Source organism: Melospiza georgiana, chromosome 2 (genome assembly GCF_028018845.1).
Source record: "Melospiza georgiana isolate bMelGeo1 chromosome 2, bMelGeo1.pri, whole genome shotgun sequence".
Lineage (NCBI taxonomy): Eukaryota > Metazoa > Chordata > Aves > Passeriformes > Passerellidae > Melospiza > Melospiza georgiana.
In genome coordinates this window covers 45,546,994-45,568,017 of record NC_080431.1, presented here as the reverse complement: position 1 = coordinate 45,568,017, position 21,024 = coordinate 45,546,994, and the positions used below count along the sequence as shown (strand labels likewise).

Below are 21,024 nucleotides of genomic sequence, written 5' to 3'. Positions count from 1 at the left end.
GTTCCTAGTTTAAATGAAAGTTTCTGTGCTCAGTAAATTAAAAAGGGAACTTAGACACTTAGGATAAATATTTAGATTTCTGCATGTAAGCATCCAAATTCAGGGTATCTAATATGAAGCTGAGTTCATCATTAATTTCTAGAACTAACAGGGGTATTACTTGATTACTTTCTACAGCCTTCATTCATAACCTATGGTGTGATAAAGGCATTATTTTACAAGATTTACTTGACCCATTTCAGATTTTACCTCCGGAGGTAAACCAGAGAAGCAATGAGTAACCTGGATTGTACACATTTGTGTTGATTTGTGTACTGTGTATAGTACTACACCAGATATCTTACCATAAATTTACAAGTTAATACTTGATTTACCTTAGAGAATACAGATTTTTCTTTTCTTTTTTAGTTCACATCTGCATTGCACAATCTATGCATGACAAATTTAATAATTTATAGGATTTCAGAATCATAGAATGGTTAACTTGGAAGGGAAGTCCGGTGAGGGTTTAGTCACAGCTTCCTGCCCAGGTCAGGAAGTTACCACGACTCAGTTGGAGAAATGTCTTTTTTGATTTCCAAAATATCCATGAAGATTCCACAATCTCTCTGGGAAAATTGATGCAGAGTTCTATTGTTCCAATAGCAAGAAAATGTGGTGGTTCTTTTTTTCCTTATGTTTAAAGAAAATGTCTCTCTATTTCAGTTTGTGCCCAGTTGTCCCATTCTTTGATTTGGTACCTACTGAGAAAAGTCTGTCTCTCTCTCTGCTCTCCTTCCTGCACCACATCAGGTATTTGCACACATTAATTAGATCCTTGCTAAGCCTTTCCCCTCTCCAGGATGAACAGTCACAGTTCTCTCAGCACCTCCCCATGTGACAGATGCTCTAATACCTTAATAATCTTTGTGGCCTTTTTCTGGACTCAGTCCATATTTCCATTTCCCTTCCACACTGGAAAAGCCAGCACCGGATTTGGCACTTCAATTGTGTCTCACCAGTGAGGAGTAGAGAGAAAGGAACTTTCCCAACAGCTTGCTGGCAGCACTTTTTCTGTTCCAGTTCAGGAGACTGATTTCTTTTCTTCAAGGGTGTCTTTCTGGCTCATGGCTGATTTGCTATCCACCAGGACTCCCAGTTCTCTCACTGCAAAGCTGTTTTCTAGTTGTCAGGCCCACGACTGTGTGGGTGCAATGAGCTTATTCTTCCTCATTGTTCTATAAGTTATTCCTCTCATTGCAGCCATCAACAATTCTAATTCCACTTAAAATTTGTAAACATTTAAAGGCTGAAATTAACAATGCCATGCTAAATTCAACACTTTATTCTCAAAAATATAATCTTTCTTTTTGTCAACTTGCCTCTGGGAATAGGAGTTGCACTACTAAGACTCTATTTGTAAAAAAACATGTAACATTGGTAAATTAATTGTAATTTCAAGGTAACAAGGAGTCACAGCTGTCACAACAGTAACTTCATATTGTTGCAATTGAAGTCACAACACTAACTTCCACTGAATTTCAGAAACAGCAACCTCAAAAAAATCAAACAAATATTTCTACCATAATCACACTATCACACATTTAAAAGGTGAATTGTGTCAAACACAGTTAGGTGTTAGATCACCTAGAATGCTAAAAAAAAGTCTTTCAAATACATTTCATGATGATTAAACATATATGTGGTCAGCCATGCTTTTGACTTTAATTTCCCATGGAAGATCTATAAATAGTAGAAAAATCTTGTTTAAAAAGCATTGTTAAACATCATGTTCATGATGAAAAAAAACCCCACTCAGATCAAAACAATGACTGATAAAGAAAAAGAAAAATATTTTAAAACTGTGAAATTTAGAAGACTTATGTTTTACTTTTCTTATTCTGAATATATATATATATATATATATTACTGGACAGACATTATACCAGTATTAAAATACTACAGATTCAAGAAGACTTGAGCACTGCATTTGAACTATGGACACCAAAAACCTCTTTTATCAAATAAAAGCCTGATTCAGTTGAAGTCAGTAAGCACTGTAGTACTATTTCCTCTGTCATTAAATGAAGAAATCATTCTGTAACATATGCTGTAGATACCAGCAGAAAACACATGCTTTTTTTAGGTTATTGGCTAGGATTTCTGATTTGTATTGTGCAGGATGCTGTACTAGTCAAAGAAGTCCCTTGGGCCTCAAAACATACTTGCACTTCTGGAAGTCAGGCTTCACATTGACAAAGGGTGGTACAGTCACACAGGCAAGAGGTAGAAACTGAAAAGAAATGCTTTCAGACTGAGAATACAACACGAGCTTTAATATTCTGGTGGGTTAACCTTAGCTGCTGCCAGGTGCTCACCAAGCTGCTCTATCACTCCCCCTTCTCAGCAAGATGGGAAGAAAATGAGATGAAAAAGCTCATGGGTTGAGATAAGGACAGGGAGATCACTCACTAGTTACCATCACTGGCAGAACTGACTCAGCCTGGGGAAGATAAATTTAATTTATCGTCAATAAAAACTGGAGTAGGATTGTGAGAAACAAGAAAAACAAAACTAAATACACCTTTCCCGTTACCCAACCCATCCTTCTTCCCAGGATCAAATTCATTTGATGCCACTAAGTGGTGTTAAGGGATATGAAAAGGAGTTGCGGTCAGCAAGTAAAACTTTGTATCTGATGCTCTTTCCTCATCATACTCTTACTCCGGCCATCATGGGTTCCTTTCCCAGCAACACATGGGTCCCTTCCACAGTGTGTGAGCTTCCAAGACAGGACTGCTCCAGAGGGGGCTCCCCGGGGGCCACAGCTCCTGCATGTGCCCTTTATGGACTATGACTTCCTTCAGGGAGGGCATACCTACCTGTTTCAGGGTGGGCTCCTCCACAGGCTGCTGGGGGCACCGCCTTCCCCACAAGCTGAGAGAGAAGCTATTTGCTGTCTGAAGCATGCTCTCTACCTCCTTCGTCACGGACCTTAGTGTCTGCAGGTTTGTTTCTCTCACATTTTTCTTACTCCTTCCCCCCAGATGCTGTGCAGCTTTGGGCAGCAATGAATCTGTTTTAGAGCCACTGAGAATTGGCTCTGTCAAACACGGGGGGCAGCCTCTGGTGTCTTCTCAAAGAGACACCGTCTGCAGCCCCCATCCACAACCCTGTCATGTAAATCCATATAAAACAAGTAATCAAACACCAGTGGAAATAAATCACTGGACTATTTTATCACTGGAATATTTTAAAACCTCAGTTTGATTTAAGGGAAGTTGTGTGAAACACTAAGCATTGTGCTATAGTAGAGGTTTGACTGGATAATGGTGTCACTTTGAAACCTAAAAAAGTCTGTGAATGTCTGCAATAGATCTGGGCTTGCTGTGATATGAAGAAAAGCCTTGTGAGCAGAAAATACTTACAGGAGAAAAATTACTCTTAATTCCTTAAGTCCCTTGTTTTAACCTGGCAAAAGCATCTGAGGTTTTAAACTGTCCTTGGTATCATCAGTGACAGCAGAAAAAGGCACCAGCTTTCATCTCATGTGGAAGCTTCCCTTCCCTTTAATCCTCTAACCTTTGTCATAGTCCCCTGCCCCATGTGGCCTTTTCATCTAACTGCTGAGGACCTGCAAGTGCTCTTCTCAGGCAGCAGCAGCTAGGAAGTTTTGGAAAGTTATCTGTTCCTCTTGGAGAAGCAATGAGACAAGTTCCCCTCCTACAGCTCATTCAATGGTTATGGCCTCCTGATTTACACTCCAATTAGCTTTGGTGTGCAGAGCAAGAGAGAGTGGAATAGGAACAGATGTAGCACAGTGGCTTTTCTGAACCAAGACAATTTTTAAATCCTCATTGCAATGAGGCATCAAAGAGATGTAAAGAGATAGCAATCTTCTAATGCCTCTCAGATTTTATTTATCTTTTTAAAGTCATAAGTGCACGGGCTAAGATTGAATTTAGGCTTCAGACTATTTTATAGCTCTTCTGTAGGCTAATTCACCAACCTGACTCCAGTTTTTCTTACTCCTGCTTGCCTGTAGCTAAATGTGACAGTGTTAGATTCTGTGTGAGGTATGAACTCGTGTTTAATGAAATGGAGGATGTGACTCAAAGGCAAATGTTCCTATTTTAGTTCTCATAGTCTCATATTATGAAAACACAAGAATAACTATGGATGGCAAATTATCTAGATCTAGGCATTAATACAGTAGCACATCTTTCTACACCTTAGGCTGTTTAGCTATGGACCACTCCAGTATTGCCAAAGAAGCAACTTTGGAGGCAGCGAAATGAAAGACAGGATTAAGCAGAGGGTATGCCCTCAAGGTTAAACCATCATCACCCACTGGGTGTAATGATAGTGACACTGTAAAACCAAAGCTCTTTGCAGCAGAGGCTTAGCTTCTCCACATGGGACACTATCATATGACCAAGTGTAATACAAGGCAGTCTTGCCATTACTCTGAACTTTAATCATAATTAAGCCACTGCCGCAGAGATATTCCTACTTATTACTGGAATTAGAGTACCATTTAACACCCCTGACATTACTTGACTAAACTGCCATAGTAATAGGTTTATTAAAAAGTGTGAACTCAGGTATTTATCAGTCAAATTTAACCACACAGTTTTTATTGCACTGGAAATAAAAAAGCTATCCACAAACATTATTACTGAAAGACAGCACTATAACATTACTTCCAAGAATATGGAATTGCATTGGAAGTAACATAGGACAAAATAGAATGTTCTATTTAATTTTGCTAAATAAAAACATGATCTTGAAACTGGTGTGTGTGTTACAATTTTTGCTGCAGCTACATGTTTTTTATGAAGCTATTACTTTGTTGATATATATTGATACTACTCATTAATGAGGTGTAGAAATTAGGCAAACATTTACTTAGCTTTGTAAACATGTATCAGAAGACATAAATATTATATTTCTGTCTGGTTTAAAACTGTTGGAATTATTGCATAGATTCATCCACAGTGTGCAGTAGGCTTTCTCCCTAGAGCAGTTCTAACACTCCACTAAATATATGCTATTCCTCTTTATCTCTTTGAAGAAAAATGAATCACATCCACAGCTTGCAGCTATCAAAATGTGATTTATCAAGCATTTTCATGAAAATGCATTTTTCTCCTTCCTTACACTAGGAGGCACATTTTTACTTTGTACAGTTCTATTGCACAGCTCTGCTGCATTCAACTCTTAGATACGTTAACAATTCCAGGCCAAACTGGAGTCCCTGACAACCTTTACTAAGCCACAGTGAAAGAAGAATTCTTCACTAATCAAGTGGATTGTTTCTTCATGCTGATGAAAACCACACTTATAGTAATGAGAAGTAACAGTCTGCACCCAACTGCTGGAGAACAAAAGCACAGGAGTTTTTTTAGCAGTACCTGAAAAAATAATTCACATTAAAGTACATCAGAGAGCTGTACAGTTTTATTGCAACTGATAATAAAGATGTTTGTGGTAAAAGTATACTTCCTGATATGCACATTTAAAACCATTAGAAAGCAGGAATTTTGGTAATGAAAGATGTTTTAAAGTAGTATAAGTAAATTCAATTTTACATTGGCCTTTTTTTTTTTTTTTTACATCCTAAAAAAACTGGAATGTTTTGTAAATTCTTATCTGATATACTAAAAGATAAAGAACTTGTATCAGATGATAGATCTTTGGAATATATTCCTTTTAAAAGGAATCAAGAGTATCAAGCTGCAAATGAGACAAAGGTGAACCATAAGGAGTTGTAATTGACAGGTTAGCATCAAACTCCTCTGACCATCAATAATACTGATCAATTAACAATAGAGAAATACAAAATATATATTAGAAAAATCAATACAACCCTCAAAATAAAAGACCTAAATAAAGGAGAAGTTAAATAAAGGTTTCAGTGATGCAAACCAAACTTGGACTTACATCTCATTACAAAAGATTTCATATTTCTATCTTGTTGCCTTTCTCTCATAGCTACAGTGACAGCGTGTGGCTGACAATGCTAATATTTGGCTTCTCTCTTCATTTCAGTTTCACCTGGTGTGAGAGATTTCTGTTTTCAGATTAGCTGGATGAATGTACTCTCACTGTTTGTGTTTATTTCATTAAATCATGTAATTGTAGTTCTTGTGTCTCTGTAGAAGCTAATGACTGCAAGTAAATATGGCATTAAGGTTTCTCATACTCTTGTGTAAAAAGTTAGCAAGACTTTTACCACATTTCTCCCCCCCTATTTCAGGTTTTGAAGACTTGGTCACTCTTCAAGTATAATTAAAGTAGGACATTATTTTCAGAAAAAATGGCTGTATTTTTATTCACGTAACTTCACAGTGTACAGTAATAACCCACACAATTCACTGAGCATTAAAGTCATTAACCAAAATTGCTCTCAGCATGAGGCAAGGACTTTACTACCAAGATTAACATCACATTCTCATGAACTGAAGAAAAGTTTTACTTTGAATGAACTTTCATAAAAACACAGTCGAACAAATCTGTGGTTTTGATGTAGAGGTCATTTGCAAACATTCCCAAAAACACTGTTCTTTCTCTTCAGTTGAAGCATTTAGAATAAAAATATTGTTATGCAACACTCATCATCCAAAACTGCTAGCAGTACATGTACATGATAATACTACAACTCTCCACTAGGGCTTTATTCCTTACTTTATAGTCGTATTTTTCACCTCAGCATGTCCCAAGTATATTCATAACCAGCAATCCCTTAATTAGCCACTGAAACAAAACTACCTCTACAGTTCAATACAATTAGGGAACATTTCACTGCAATAGAACTAGAAATTCAGCTTAGGAATGTCAAGGAATACAATGTTCAAATGATACTATATATTTTAACCATGAACACATGTAAATACCCACAAAGTAACTTTGGCCAATACCAGACAGCATTTTTCTCTTCTGAAAATTTTCACAGCATCTTCAGTAACCATAAACTGCTTTAAATCTTATTTCACATCCCATTAAAACTTGTGCCTACATTAGCAAAATAACTTTTAATATAGTGTTTAGGCAATAGCTTGATACTGAATACAATATACAAGTTAAAGCCATCTAATGAACAACATGACTCCCATCCTGGCCTGGATTTTTCTAGAAAAATTTCTGTCACAGTACTGACCATATAATTCCTTTCTTAGTTTGTGAGATTTGATGAGATACAGAGTGCACTGTTTCAATATCTGGTAAAAACAAAAAAAACCTATACTTCAATACTTTACTAATAGTTAATATAGCTTGATGGTTAGATTTTATAAATTTGACACAAATTTAGCATCCCTAAGGCTAAATTAGGTGTAAGCACAAACATATTAAAACTTTGCATATAGCTTTTAATAGACTAATCTTCTATTAGTGTCTATATTAGGCATGAATAGATGATCATGATTAATATATTGTGTTTGCACAATGTGTTTAACACAAAATTTCCAAAACTACACTTTTAATAACTTGCTATAAAGTTTGCTAAGCCATTTTTTTTCCTAACTCTCCTGGAGGACTTTTATGCTGCCTTTTGAAGGGATGTACAATTCAGAGTCTGTGAAGCCAATGTGACAGTGCCAACATGCAATGCTGCCTTAAAAACTCCTCTCTGATGTTGTTAAATCTTTCACAAGTCTCATACGTGGTCAGAGAATTAACCAGATAATTCCACTTAAGCTCCTCGCTTGCTTAAGCAGACATACATTCTTGTTCCAGTCAATCCACTCATTGTTGCTATTCTTTTATCATTCTTTGTATTTGTACAGATTAAGGGTTTAACATCATAGCTCCAAAAACATTTCTGTTTTGATAAAGAGAAGAAAATGCAGGTGTCATATCCAGGGGAGGAGAAGAGAAAAAAAGAAAAGTAGAAGGAAAATAGAGGAAAAGAAACCAGAATGCAACTCTCAGTAAAACATTTCAAATTGTTTCTTTGTAGAGTGTCATCCAACACAACCTCTTGGTCTTCCTATATACATATGAGAGAAATATTTCCAAAGTCAGTATTCCACTGTTCATGTTGTCATCTGCCATGATGTAAATGTCATCATTCAGATCCAGCTCTGCCCAAATGAGGAGATGGACCTTAATATTGTTCATCAGATCCCAAGGCCACCTTCTCTCCTGGTTTGTACAGGCCCAGTGACAACTTAATCATCTATACAAAAGGGAAAAATGCCAGAGACAGAAACTATTTCTTATTTCTATACTCCTTGGATGCAAGAGGACTCAGGTTCAATTACCTTCCAAGAGCACAAATAGATTTTTGACCTTCATCTCACACTCTAGACAAAAACCAAGAAACTTAAGAGCGGTGCTACTTCCCTCTCTCTGTTTTCAGTATGAGTCTCCACATTCCACATTGCAATGTCAAAATACTAATCACCCTATTGGTTAAGATCTTGCTTCAGTTTTTAGTTCTCTCACAAAAACACAGCAATAATGTAAATGTATTATAGAGGAGGATGGAAGAGAAAGGCAGAAGTTCCCAAATCAAATAGTTCATCCTTAATATTTGTATGAAAACCTGTATCTGACAGTTCCAATACATCATGCCATTCCAAGTTAACAAAGAAACCCTGTGATTCTTAATGTTAGAACAGAGAATTTTAAGGCTGTTAAGAAATTTGGATTCTTTCAATTTTTCAGTGCTTCACTGATTTACTGACTTCTCTGTTAGTCTAAAAGACAGTGCAACCTCCATGTCCTTGAACTTAAATTGATATTTAGAATGACTTTACTAAAACAAAGTCTAAAGCTAAATAGCTACAGAACTGAAAACATCAGGAAAAACTTGTTACCTTGTAGGACATCCTTCTCCCCTGCTGATATTACTTACTGTGCAATTAGTATGAAGCTATTTATTCTACTGGATCTACTTTTCTTTCCACAGTCAAATTACAACATGAGGCACATCAGGCAAACTACATTATTTCCAAACAATCCTTATGAGCTAATATGAACAAACATTCATGCACGTGCTTAAAAACCTCTCTACCATTGCAAAGCTCAAAGGGATGAAAAAGAAAGTACCAAGTTAGCAAAGCAACTCAGATAAGCAGAGATAAGGAGGTGACTCACCCGAGTTGGGGTCAGAATTGCCATCAGCTTCAGTCCTCTTGTCCGGAGAAGCCTGGTCGTAGAATTCGTCCTGCGGCTGAACCAGAGGGAGAGGGTGTGAGATCAGGGTTCCACCACCCACTGGCTCGTGGTCTCCCAGACCACTGTCACTGCAGCTTTCCTGGGAGCCATCGGGGAGGTGAAATGTAACACGGCGCTGGGACTACAAAGAAGAGCACAGGACACACTGATTAGTGCTCTTCTTTTCAGTTCTCTTGATTTTTATTTTTTTTTTTAACTTTTGACATAAAAATAGATCCCTGGCAATGCTTATGAAGCAATTGCTATTATCATGTTTGCTTGCTGTTTGTTTGTGGTTTGGTTTATCTTTCTTTCTTTTTTCTTTATTTTTCAGGCTTGCTTTTAGATGGGAAATTGGCCGATGGGAGAGACAATTTTCAAAGGTCTATCAAAGGTCTATATGTGCTCATCCATGAAGTAAACTTCTTCTAAGAAATTAATCAGTGGAAAAGTAGGTATATTTCTAATAATTTTCAAAACACAATCTATTTAAAAATCTCTCTCTGAGAAGCAGAAACCATTAGAAACTATGTTATGAAAAGCAAATGAAATTCAAAAATTTAATAAGTATATATTTCTGAGGTTAAAAACTGTATTATCATTATTCAAACTGGAAAAAAAAGACATCCACCAAGCTAAACAAACGCATAAAAATGGTTTTCATCTTTTGGGAATAGTAGCATGAATAAATAGCTGTCTATATTTAACTGATAGCAGTCATGTACCTAAAATGGATAATTAAAATTGATAATATATGTGTGAATTCACAGTGTTCAGCAAAGAATCACAAAATGCAATGACAGAATAAACAATTATCAATTTGGTAAGAGAAATAAAAATAAAACAGCACAGAATTTGCACAAAAAAACCACAGGGGCTGAGAGGCAGAATTACACATTTTACTGAACTTGTTAAAAAAATAAACCTACAGCCATTTCAAAAGGATAAAAAAACCAACAACAAGCAAAATCTTCAGTATGCACTTGGATTAGTTAACTGTTATTGATTTTGAACCTCTCTCATCTGGAGAAATAATCTGACTTTTGAATTGTGGCCACAGAATGATACAGTGATTCCCTAAGAGCTTCAGAGCTGATAGCACCGCTGCAAATTGTTTAGCAACCATGACTGTTGGATTCATGAAAGGAATATTACAGGTCTTCATGGATCAAAATACTGCATCTTTGAAGGATTGGAAGCAACTAGTTTAAGAGTACCTCAAGAGAGTGATTAAATTAAGTTAAGCACATCTTCCCACCAAAAAAAAAATTGGCAGCTTCAGTGGTCTGGTTTGTTAGATTAATTTAGGATAAAGTAGAGATTCACAAAGTTTTTCTTAAGCATAGTAACTTTTTAGTTTAATGGCTATTTCTCATCAATATTAGTAATCTGAAATTTATGGGGTATATCTAAGCTAATGATTCAAGATTTCTACAGAGCCAGAAAAGGAGGAAACATTTGGAAAATACTACAACGGGTATCTTTCAGTAGTTAATACTTTTTAAAGTAGTTAACATCAAGTGTCCTGTATCCATCCTGAAACAGCATCAGGCCCCAACTTTCCCTTTTTTTCTCCACCTTTTTTCATTTTTCTTTTAATGAGAAAAAACTCAAGTTAATACTACTAACTGTATGTTTGCTTATTAAAGACTATTTGTTAATGGTAATTGCTACCATTTTATATGATGATCAATAAAATCTACCAGGTTTCTTTTTATTCATCTCCCTTGGGTGGATATAGTTGATTAAGTCAACTTTAGATTACTGTGTTATTCAGTATAGAAATAAATGTCGTACTATTTGCTCTTGGCTGTGATTTTATAATTAGTATTTTGCTTTTAAGTTCCTTTTCTAGCTTTAGGAATAGAATTCAGCTGTAGAAAACCAAATAGATCCTCTGAGTCATTGGATGTATTCATTACATCAACAGATAACCTAACTCTAAATGTGTCACTAAGAAAAAACTTCAGCTCACACTTTGTTCCTTTCTCTTACAACTTTTTTGTTCTGGAACTACCACCCTGAACAATTTTTAATTACTATCCCATTCTTCCCCTTCAATATGGGCACAATAGAAATGTAGCTAACTGCATAACTTAAAATCTTCTCTTTCTGCAACTACTTTCAGAAAGATAAAATTGGAGATCTGTTCTTCCAAACTAAGAATTTATGTCATTATCAAAGTCATCAAGTGGCAAACTTTTCTGATGCATCTCCCAACACCCACCCCCTCCCCAGGTCATGATCTGAGGAAAGGAGATTGCTTTCATTTTTTTTTAACCAAAAAGACACTATAAGAAGACATGAATGACTGAGAAATTAAGCCCTAAAATAGGGGAGGAGATGACAAATTAAGTTTTAGGATCTGCAAAGTAATAAAACCCCTATAACTAATTAACTACCTAAATAAATAATTAAAAATGTTCTATTTCATGAATTATATAGGAAAAGTACTGATCTTGGGTAACAAAAATTCCTCATACTGGCCAAAATCCACTCTCACTCTATACTGACTGTGACCAGTTAGGCAGTAAAATGACCCAAGTCTAACACTTACACTGGCAACTTCTTTGCTATTAATTTTTAAAACCATACTTTAAATGATGAGAGAAAAGTACATTGTCTTGCCTTTCTGAGCCACTCTAGCAGAATGATCTGCTTTGGAATGTCGTCAACTAAATAATGCCCTATTTTGCAAGCTATCATTGGTGGGCTGAGAGATGCTGTCATGTGCTGGTTTTGCCATTGAATTTTGCTGAAAGCAGTCTGACTCACCATCTCCAAATGAAGATCCTGATAGTGAGGCAAAGATTTGACAGATAAACTGCTAAGGAGACCTGGAGACATATGACTGGCAGTCAATCACTATATACTGTAGAAGTCCAGTCCACTTTCACACAGTTGGGTTCCTCTCCCATATTCCTTCTTAGAGTATATGAAGTTTTCTCCTTTGAAGTGGGGAAACCCCTTCAAGGATACTCATTAAGGCTGAATTAAAGAGATCTGCCCATGAGCATTGGTGTGGTGAGTTATATCAAGCTTTACTTAATAATGGTTTCCTTTTTACTAGCCTTACGTAATAACTTTGACATAGTGCACTATACCTATACTATACACTGCTAGTAGCTTTAGCTTTTACATTCTGTAGTAAATAAATCTGATTAAGATATTTAGTCTAATCATTTGTCATCTAAATAATACATTATTTCATTTCATTATTATTTATAGAAATGTATCTGACTTGCCATCATTAATCCAGTGGGACAAAGTTACTTAAACCATTGACAAACTCTGGGGTTAAGACTGGATCTAGTGACAGCTAAATTCCTCTCTGAGAAGTTTAGAAAGCATGGAGACCCTTTCTGCACCCCATGACTCAACAGCAGGGCTTCTCTAATAAATTTTCTCTGAAGTTTCCATTCTCACCCACAACAGCCGCCCGCTAAGGAATCCACAGATCATTACAAAGGGTTATAAAAAATCTAAGGGTCATGTAAACAGTGACCCAGTTCCAGAGATGATGGATGGACAGCATGAGGTCCACAAAGAAATTTTAGATTAAATTGTGGTATCAAAACAATGAGGGGAACAAGCCTTCTGCCAAAAGAGACTCAAAGCAAATGTTTAAACTTGGGCATATTAGTAATTGAAAAGAAAGTCTGTCCTCAATGTACTGAGAGCTTAAAAGTGTCAAGTAATGTGATATGTGGTCACTGCCCCCACTGCCTGGTCCAGAACGCTCCTGCCTGGCTGTTGGAGCCCAGCTGGGATTTCTAGGCTAGGAAAGCTGCTGCAGTACCAAGACTGAGTGTGTAACACAGACACACACATGGATACTGATTTGGCCACAGCTGTGGCTACACAGCCTCAGATAAGGCTCTGCCCCAACAGCCCCCCCATTCAGGACTCACACCAGACACAGTCACACAGGGACACTTCCCCCCCTCGTCTTGAGCTGTCAGAGGCAGAAAGTCACAAGTGCAGCACACAGCCCTCACTCCCCAGGTTCACAAGCACCTAGCACCAGCACAGGCCCTCTGCTTGCCCAGAACCCCTGCCCAGATCCCAGTCCCCCTTTCTGACCCCACATGTCACCAGCTGCTCTCACGGGGGGCTCACTGCCCACATGCAGCACTCTCACACTTGTCCCACAGGCAGGCCACACTCATGGGTCCTCCCCAAACACCAGCATTGCCCCACTGCCTGCCAGATACCCCTACCCAGACCTGGGGCTTCCTACTCCAGGCTGGCCCAGCTTGGAGTTTGCCAATGAATCCACACCAACACACCATGCACAGATGGCTTGGGCAAGGTACACAGACTCTCCACTGGAGGCAGAACACATCACAGGATGTGGTGCATGGTCCAGATCCAGCACTGAACCCCTCACTGATTGTTCACTGAATTTCTTGTCACCACCACAGTAGAGACAGGAACTCTTCTTTCAGAAGAAAATCCAATACGCTATGCTCATGTTTATCTACTCACTCATGCAACAAAACCCAGGTTTGAATTCGTTTTACCTAAAGACAGATTCAAGTTGTTTTGAGTAATGAGGTTTATAGTTGTTACAGCACTGGGACTAATGATAACAAGTAATTACAAGTTTAATTACACTACAACATACGTGGGATTATATAAGCATGAGGTAAGGTTATGGTTCAGGTCCCAACGCTTGGCCAAAATTCACATATAAAATCTGTGACACATTCAGTCATGAATAAGCATTTGGTGGGGAGGAATAGTGATCTTCTTCAGGTCCTGAAAAAAATTCAGTCCTTATTTTTAATCAGGAAATATCACCTCATTGTTACGTGAAACCCAAAACTGAAACGTGAATTCAGTCAAAGCACTATAATTTTACCTGTGTCAAAGCAACTTCAATATATAATTCAGAACAATTAGACTCAGTGGGGTTTTTGAACCTGGGCTGAGTTTAAAATTCAGGAAAACAATCTTAGGAATCATTCTCTTTTAATCACCTATTGAAGCAGATTGCATGAAGCTCATCTAGGTGAAGCAGGAATTTATATCCACAAGAGAAACACCATCTCAGAAGGTGATAATGGAAAGCAAACTCCTGGATTGGAAACAGGACAGTTCAAGCGTAGCAGCAACACTTTTTTCCCTGTTTTCGGACCAGGTGGTCAGCCAGCCAACACTTTTTTAACCTAGTAACAACCAAATTATATCAAATCAAAGGCACATGAAACTGATCTGGCTCCTTTTTTCCTGCTACAACAAAGTCAAATAGGTGCCTAGTATGTTCTAAGAACTGTAATTTGTGAAATCACAGAACACAAATAATAGCTGTGGTACTTGAAAATGCCAATAAAAATAGCAACACAAACTCTGGTGTAGAGATGACGAATGGATGGCAGAGGATGGGGACATTCTAACATTACTGATCAAGTACAAAAATTAGAACTTGTGTTTGACATAGCATAATACAGTTTTCTTTGTTATTATACTTTATTTGGAGATACTGAAAACACTTAAAATTATATTTGTGTTGCAGCTTGTCATTTTTCTTTCCACATACTCTCTCGTTCTATTTTTCTCAGTCCTTCTTAATATGAGGAATTCAGTGGTGCCCAATGACAGAGCAGGTAATCATGGGCACAAACTGAAACACTGGAGGTTCTGAACATCAAGAAACTATTTTTACTGGGAGGGTGACTGAGCACTGGCACAAGTGGAGTAGATACACTGTGTAGTCTCCCTCCTTGGGGATATTCAAAAGCCATCTGGACATAGCTCTGGACAAGCAGTTGTAATTATCCCTGCTTGATCAGGGGGTTCACTAGACACCCTCCAGAGGCCCTGTCCAACCTCAGCCATTCTGTGATTCTGTCAACTCTAACTGAAAATAGAAGACAGTATCGAATTATTTGATGCAATTTCATATTTTCCCAGAGCTGAAAACATAATTTTGTCCTGAAGTACTTTATTTTCTACAGTCTTAGCTGTATAAAATATATTCCCATACTAAAATTTCTAATTTCATCCATTACAAATCTATGGCTTTGGAAAAGTTGCATAGAGCATTATATTTACAATATTGAAGTCCTTACACAACCAAAAGAATTGGTAGAAATTGTACCTCAGTAAGGATTTCTAGAAAAGGTACTCCAATACTAGTGAGTTTAAGGCATTACTCATGAGACTAAGCTTTTTCACTGCTGCCCTGTTTTCCCAGACACACTCACACATGGATAGAAAGTGGGCTGCAAATAATGTAAGGTATTTTGTTGACCTGAGTGATAAAAGCCTGAAGTACAGGAAAAATCATGCCATGTGATATCAAGTGTTTGAAATGTCCTGTGGCAGGTGAGTTATGAGCTGTGTGGAAACAGAACTTTAATGTAGGAAGTGTAAGCACTAAGTTTCAAAATTGTTCCCTTCTTTCCATTGTGCACTAGCTTCTAAAATGCATTTTATTTCCAATTATGTACTTGAATCATACAGCAAGTTACAGAAATCAGTATTAAGAGGAGATTTAGCTTCTTTGTTACTCCAAAAACCAAACCTTCAAGCTTTGTACAACTATTGTATTGTTTTTGCTAATCAGGGATCCCAGAAATAATTATACTATTGTTCCATTGCTGAATGTCTCACAGGGACAAATTTGGCTACAGATCCTATCCATTGTTATAAACCAAGCAGTAATTAAAAAAACATTTCTGCACTGGGTAGCTGGAAATAGAACCTGCTGAATTTTAACCAGCCGAGTTGCATTTTGAGTTTACAAATTAGGTACTTTAAACTTTTTCACTCAATACAGTTGTGAATAAAAAAAGCCATGATTTCTCTCCTTGATTTCCAAACAGGAAGAAGCCACTAAAAGATCCAGTTCACAGCAAGACAAATTAAACTTTAAAGAATGGGATGTAGGTCTGTATATGGGAATATATATTCAAGCATGACATTTTTTTTAATTGTAATTGAAATATTTTTTTTCAGGTCTGGAGGTTTTGCATCAACAAAAACTACTTCCCTTTCTTTTCTGAACTATTATGGTGTACTTCGTGTTAAGATGATAAAGAAATATTATGAAAAAAAAAACTTCAAAGAAAACATCCTGGGAATATTTTCCTTATGGAAAGATTGCTGATATGGAGGCTTAAAAGTGAAACTGGAACAAACAATTTACCTTTATTATGGAAAATAAACAGAAGAATCTATACCTGACATATTTTACTGAAACTTCAGTCACTAATAAAGAAGTCAGAGGAGAAGCATATTAAAATAAAATCAAGTGTAAACAGTAGACAAATGTCGTAAAAAGCCTGCAGGATGATTAAATTATGATTATGGAGAAGGTACTGCTTGTGCACGAGTTTAAGAAGATGTTGTAAAGACACAAGAAAAATCTATGCTTAATTCCAAACATCTTTGTGGAAGATGCCTGTTTCATAAAGTTTGTTCCTTCCAGGATCAAAACAAAGATTCCTTTTTCATGTACTAAAACACAAATTTGTTTTTTTTTTTTTCTTATGAGATCAGGCCTGTAAATGAAGACCAAGTCACAAAAACAGATTAGTAACAGTTTCAACAAAACATATCTATGTTTGTATTTGCTCTGCAGAAAGAACTGGCAAGGTCTTTGAATTAACATATGGTTCCTGTATCACTTTGTTTTATAAATAAACAATGATTTGTTATATTTTGCAGTTCTGATTGACTTAGTGAAAGGCCCCTAGAATACACAATCCACATTCTCTTCCAGTTTGGAAAGATGAGTCAAGGACTGTTGCAGTGTGTCTCACAAGAAGGCCACAAAGCCCCTCAAACAGGGCTTTGTCCAACTCAGCTCACTGATACACACCTGCCACTTTCATGTTTCACTGAACTTTGTAAAAAGAATGTAAATCTGAGATAAAATAAATCTACTTTCTTAGTAAAAGCCACTCTTGCTTTTCCCTGATAAACTTGGCTCAAGTCTGTGTTATGTACAAATTGTGCAGTAGATCCCTGCAATTTGCTAAGAGAAATAGAGTTATTTTTTCTTGGCTGCTTCTAAACTAAACTTCCTCACTCAGTCCCCATGGTAGTCCTTATTCAAGGATCCTGCTTGCAGGGGATAATCCATTCTCCATGCTCATCTTGATATCTTAGCCACAGAACCAAGATAATGGAGATAGATAGGGTCTTGGCCAATCTTTCAAGCTAAACTAAGAATGAAAAAAGAAAAAGCAATTGCTACAGCCTCTTCATGCTACTTCTTCATACCATGCTATCCATATAAATAGCTGGAGTGCCTCAGTATATACTTGTTTTTCCCCTTAAGGTAACAATGTTGGTATTGATTTCAGAATGTAAATTGTTGCTATACCAGACAATAATTTGATTTCTTCTGCTCAATTTCTCAGTACTAAAATTTCATAGAAATCTGTAAATTACACTGCAATGTATTAAAAGGAAACATAAATATAATTACTTATTATATCTGTCTTGCTACTAAAGCTGCACAGAACTGGCCTTTTCATAAAGGTGAAAAACATTATTAATTACCATCTGATGCATGAATAGGTAGGAATTGACAGCGTGATGGTCCCAAGCATATTTAAACATGGAAAACAAAGAGCCTGTCTGGCTGGAGAGTTGTGTTAGCTTTACAGAGACAGTGAATGAAGAAAATGAAGAAAAATCTGCAGTCAAATCTTGTGGTTTCCATTATTGTTTGAGGCAGTATCACATTCTTCCTCTATTTATATGATGATGTTCCTTCATTTTATTTCATGAAACTATAGTCTTTATTTCATAAAATCTTTCTGTGTTTTGTTAGGTTTTTGGGGCTTGGGTTTTTTATTTTTTGTTTGGTTTGGTTTGGTTCTGTTTTTCATTGGACATTCAAGGGACTGAAAACCTTTAACTAAAGACACTAGACAAAGGACTATCATATGTTTTAAGTTTTGCCTTCCTAATATCCACCGAAAAGGCAAAAAGTTCTTTTCTATAAGCATTATAAATAAGCATTTCTATTTAATTTCTATTTGATTCTACCTAAAATCATCTTGACTGCAAGGTAAATTTGACATAACAGGAAAGCTAAATGCTAAATTTAATGCAGTCTAAATCAGAGCATTACCTTGTTCAACTTTGGAGTCTGGTAAAATATTAATAAATTTTAACATTTTAAATATTATCCCCCATCCTCCTGAATTAATTGTCTGAGACACAGAAAATCAGTTCTAAGCCTACGATTATGAAAATTAATATATCAGATGCATGCAGAAAAGGAAAATGGAGAGAAAAGATGGAAATTTCTGTACAATACAACATAAAAGAAAATAGCCATATGTGTTGCCAATAGAAAACTAAGCTAATTTTCAGAAATATTATTCACCCAAATGGCTAGGCTAACACCCAAATGTTAGCTTGACATATTTATTACATATTTTTACCAGAAACTGTGTGGAAAAAATAGCCTGAGAAAAGATTCATTCAAAATGGAAAAAAAAATTGTATCTACCTATTAAAAATTAAAAATCAGTGGAGGAGGAAAGGCACTTCTAATGAACATTCATGCCATCCTGAAAGAGATATAATTGAAAAATAACAGTACCATGCCTTTTTGGAATGACTGTACTCAGTCACTGACTATAGATGACAAGGTAAACTTAGGGCATGTGTTAGAAGATGTAACACAGATTAATTCCTTTGATAATTCTGTTGTTATAACCCTTGACATTAGAGAGACATGAAGTTCAGAGATTTCAAATCTAAATGCCCCAAATTAACATACCTAGATCTTGCATTATGTTCAAAACTATTTAGCCACATGACTTTAGATATTTAATACTTAAAATTTTATCTGTGTTTAAGAAAATTATTTGACACAAGACCCTGAAGAAATAGATCTCACTGACAATTGATACTAGACTGATTTACACATAATTTAATTGCAATAGAATTGTATTTTATGTGATCTTTAGTAATTTGAAGACTTCAGTGATCTTCAATTTATTTATTTAGTTTTATTTTGGTGATGAGGTACTCCTAGCATGGCAGATAATGCACATTACAAGTGCACCCAATTGAAGAAGCATTTCAGAAGCACTGTACCAATTACAATAACCAGAGTAACTTCTCTACACTCTGAGAAGTTTTACATTAGTAAAAGCATGTGTTGATCAATAATGCATATGAAGTACTAAATGTAGAAACAGCTGTTGCTGAGATTTAACAAGTTAAATTATAATAATATATTTACCCTGATTTACATTCTGTAAGACTCATCCAGCTTCCATAATGTGAATGGGATAATAAAGCTTCAGGGACTCACTTTAACCTATAAATCACATTTTTAAATGTTAGAAGGAACAACTGAGAATATTTCCTGTCTCAGGACTGTACATTATCTGGAGGCTGCTTATAAAAGTAACGCTATTATTTTAATATATAAGAAAATTGACTACTATATTTGCATTTACATGTATAATGTTAACATAAATTATGATTATAGTATTTAATGAGTTACAGAAGTGTTCCATCAACTAAGGCTTATTAATTATATTGAGTAAACTGATACATGTTCTATGATGTCAACAATCATTATTGACACTGCATCTTACTGTTGAAGCCTAAAATTACTGTGCTACAGAAGTACTATGTATTTAAGGTTCCATCACTGTCACTAACTACACAAGATATGCAGAGTTCTGTAGTGCCAAGAAGCAGGAAACTTTACAGTGATCTTCAGCAAAAAGACAGATGTGATAAAACCCCTTTAGTATTCGGTTCCATTAGCACTTTAGTATCACACACAACCTTGAAAATCAAGCAGGCCATGGATCTTGTGTGCAGGTAGCAATCTTTTGTCTGGGGTGATGCAGCCCTTGCTCTATATTAGAATTAATCTGTGATTTGAATGTTTTTATTTTAATGATGCATGGAAAAGGAAGAAAAACGTACTTCAATATCCTCAGGTTTAACAAAAAATGACCAGTGTCCACTAGGAAGTTTGTACCAAAGGGCTTTAAAGGCAGTAACTGTCCTAAACTGAAAAAAAAAGTGTGTGTGGGGGAGAAGGTGGGGTGGGGGAAAGAAAATCTGAAGGCCTGTAAATGATCAAACTCTAAACTAACCGGTGCTCATAGAGACATCATGAAGGAAATCTCCACTTTTATTTATGTGAGTTTGAGGAAATTCAATTAAGATTATATGGATCATCAATAAAACAAGGATTTAAAAATGCAGAAAAAAGCAGAATTCTTATAAAGACTCTAAGGATATTTTGTATTAGCATGGGGACAGGAGGAAAGTCAGGCAGGAGGCTCTCAATTTAGGGATGTTGTTGGAGAATAGTAAATTAGGACATTGCTTCCTGAACTAGTAGTGGCCTGTATAGGTATCTGTCACTGTCAACTCACTGGGTTACAATTAATTCTGAGTCAGCAGTCGTGTCCTCTCCTACCAGCACAGAAAGCAGAAACGGCAGCAGCACTGCTCTTTGAGGACAAGAATGTTTGCATGCTATGATTCCAGAAAGCAGCTGTACATCTATTAACACAAGGAGCACCAGAGCTGTCACATTAGATAAATGGATCCACATTGGAAAAACTGAGCGTGGACACGATTGTCAAGGATAATACGGTTAAGCTAGTGCATCCTGGGAGAGATGTAATTTCTGGAATATTTTAATTTTGAAACTAATATTATTATCCCAACTGATTCCACACACTATAAGCTAATTAAAACACCTCTGTTAACATATCTGCACCTCTAATGGAAAAAGAACTAGACAGTAATGTATTTCCACCCTAAAAACATATATTTTCTTACTTAGGAGAGAATGTCCTTGAGAACTGCTTTCTCACCCACAGCTTTATGACTTTGTTTGAGGTTTTTTTGATTGGTTGCTTTTGTTTTGTTTTGTTT

General features: G+C 36.4%; 1 protein-coding gene across 5 annotated transcripts in view; it reads right to left on the bottom strand.

Moving 5' to 3' along the window:
- PCDH9 (protocadherin 9) overlaps nt 1–21,024 on the bottom strand; it is a 671,931-nt gene that overhangs the window by 227,634 nt on the left and 423,273 nt on the right. For 2 of the 5 annotated variants that reach the window (XM_058045079.1, XM_058045080.1), the window contains one exon: nt 9,082–9,283. In XM_058045079.1, the coding sequence (XP_057901062.1) occupies nt 9,082–9,283 (202 nt within the window). Of the gene's footprint in view, nt 1–6,330; nt 8,159–9,081; nt 9,284–21,024 lie in introns of those variants that run through there. The other 3 variants (XM_058045082.1, XM_058045083.1, XM_058045084.1) reach the window with 2 other exon arrangements.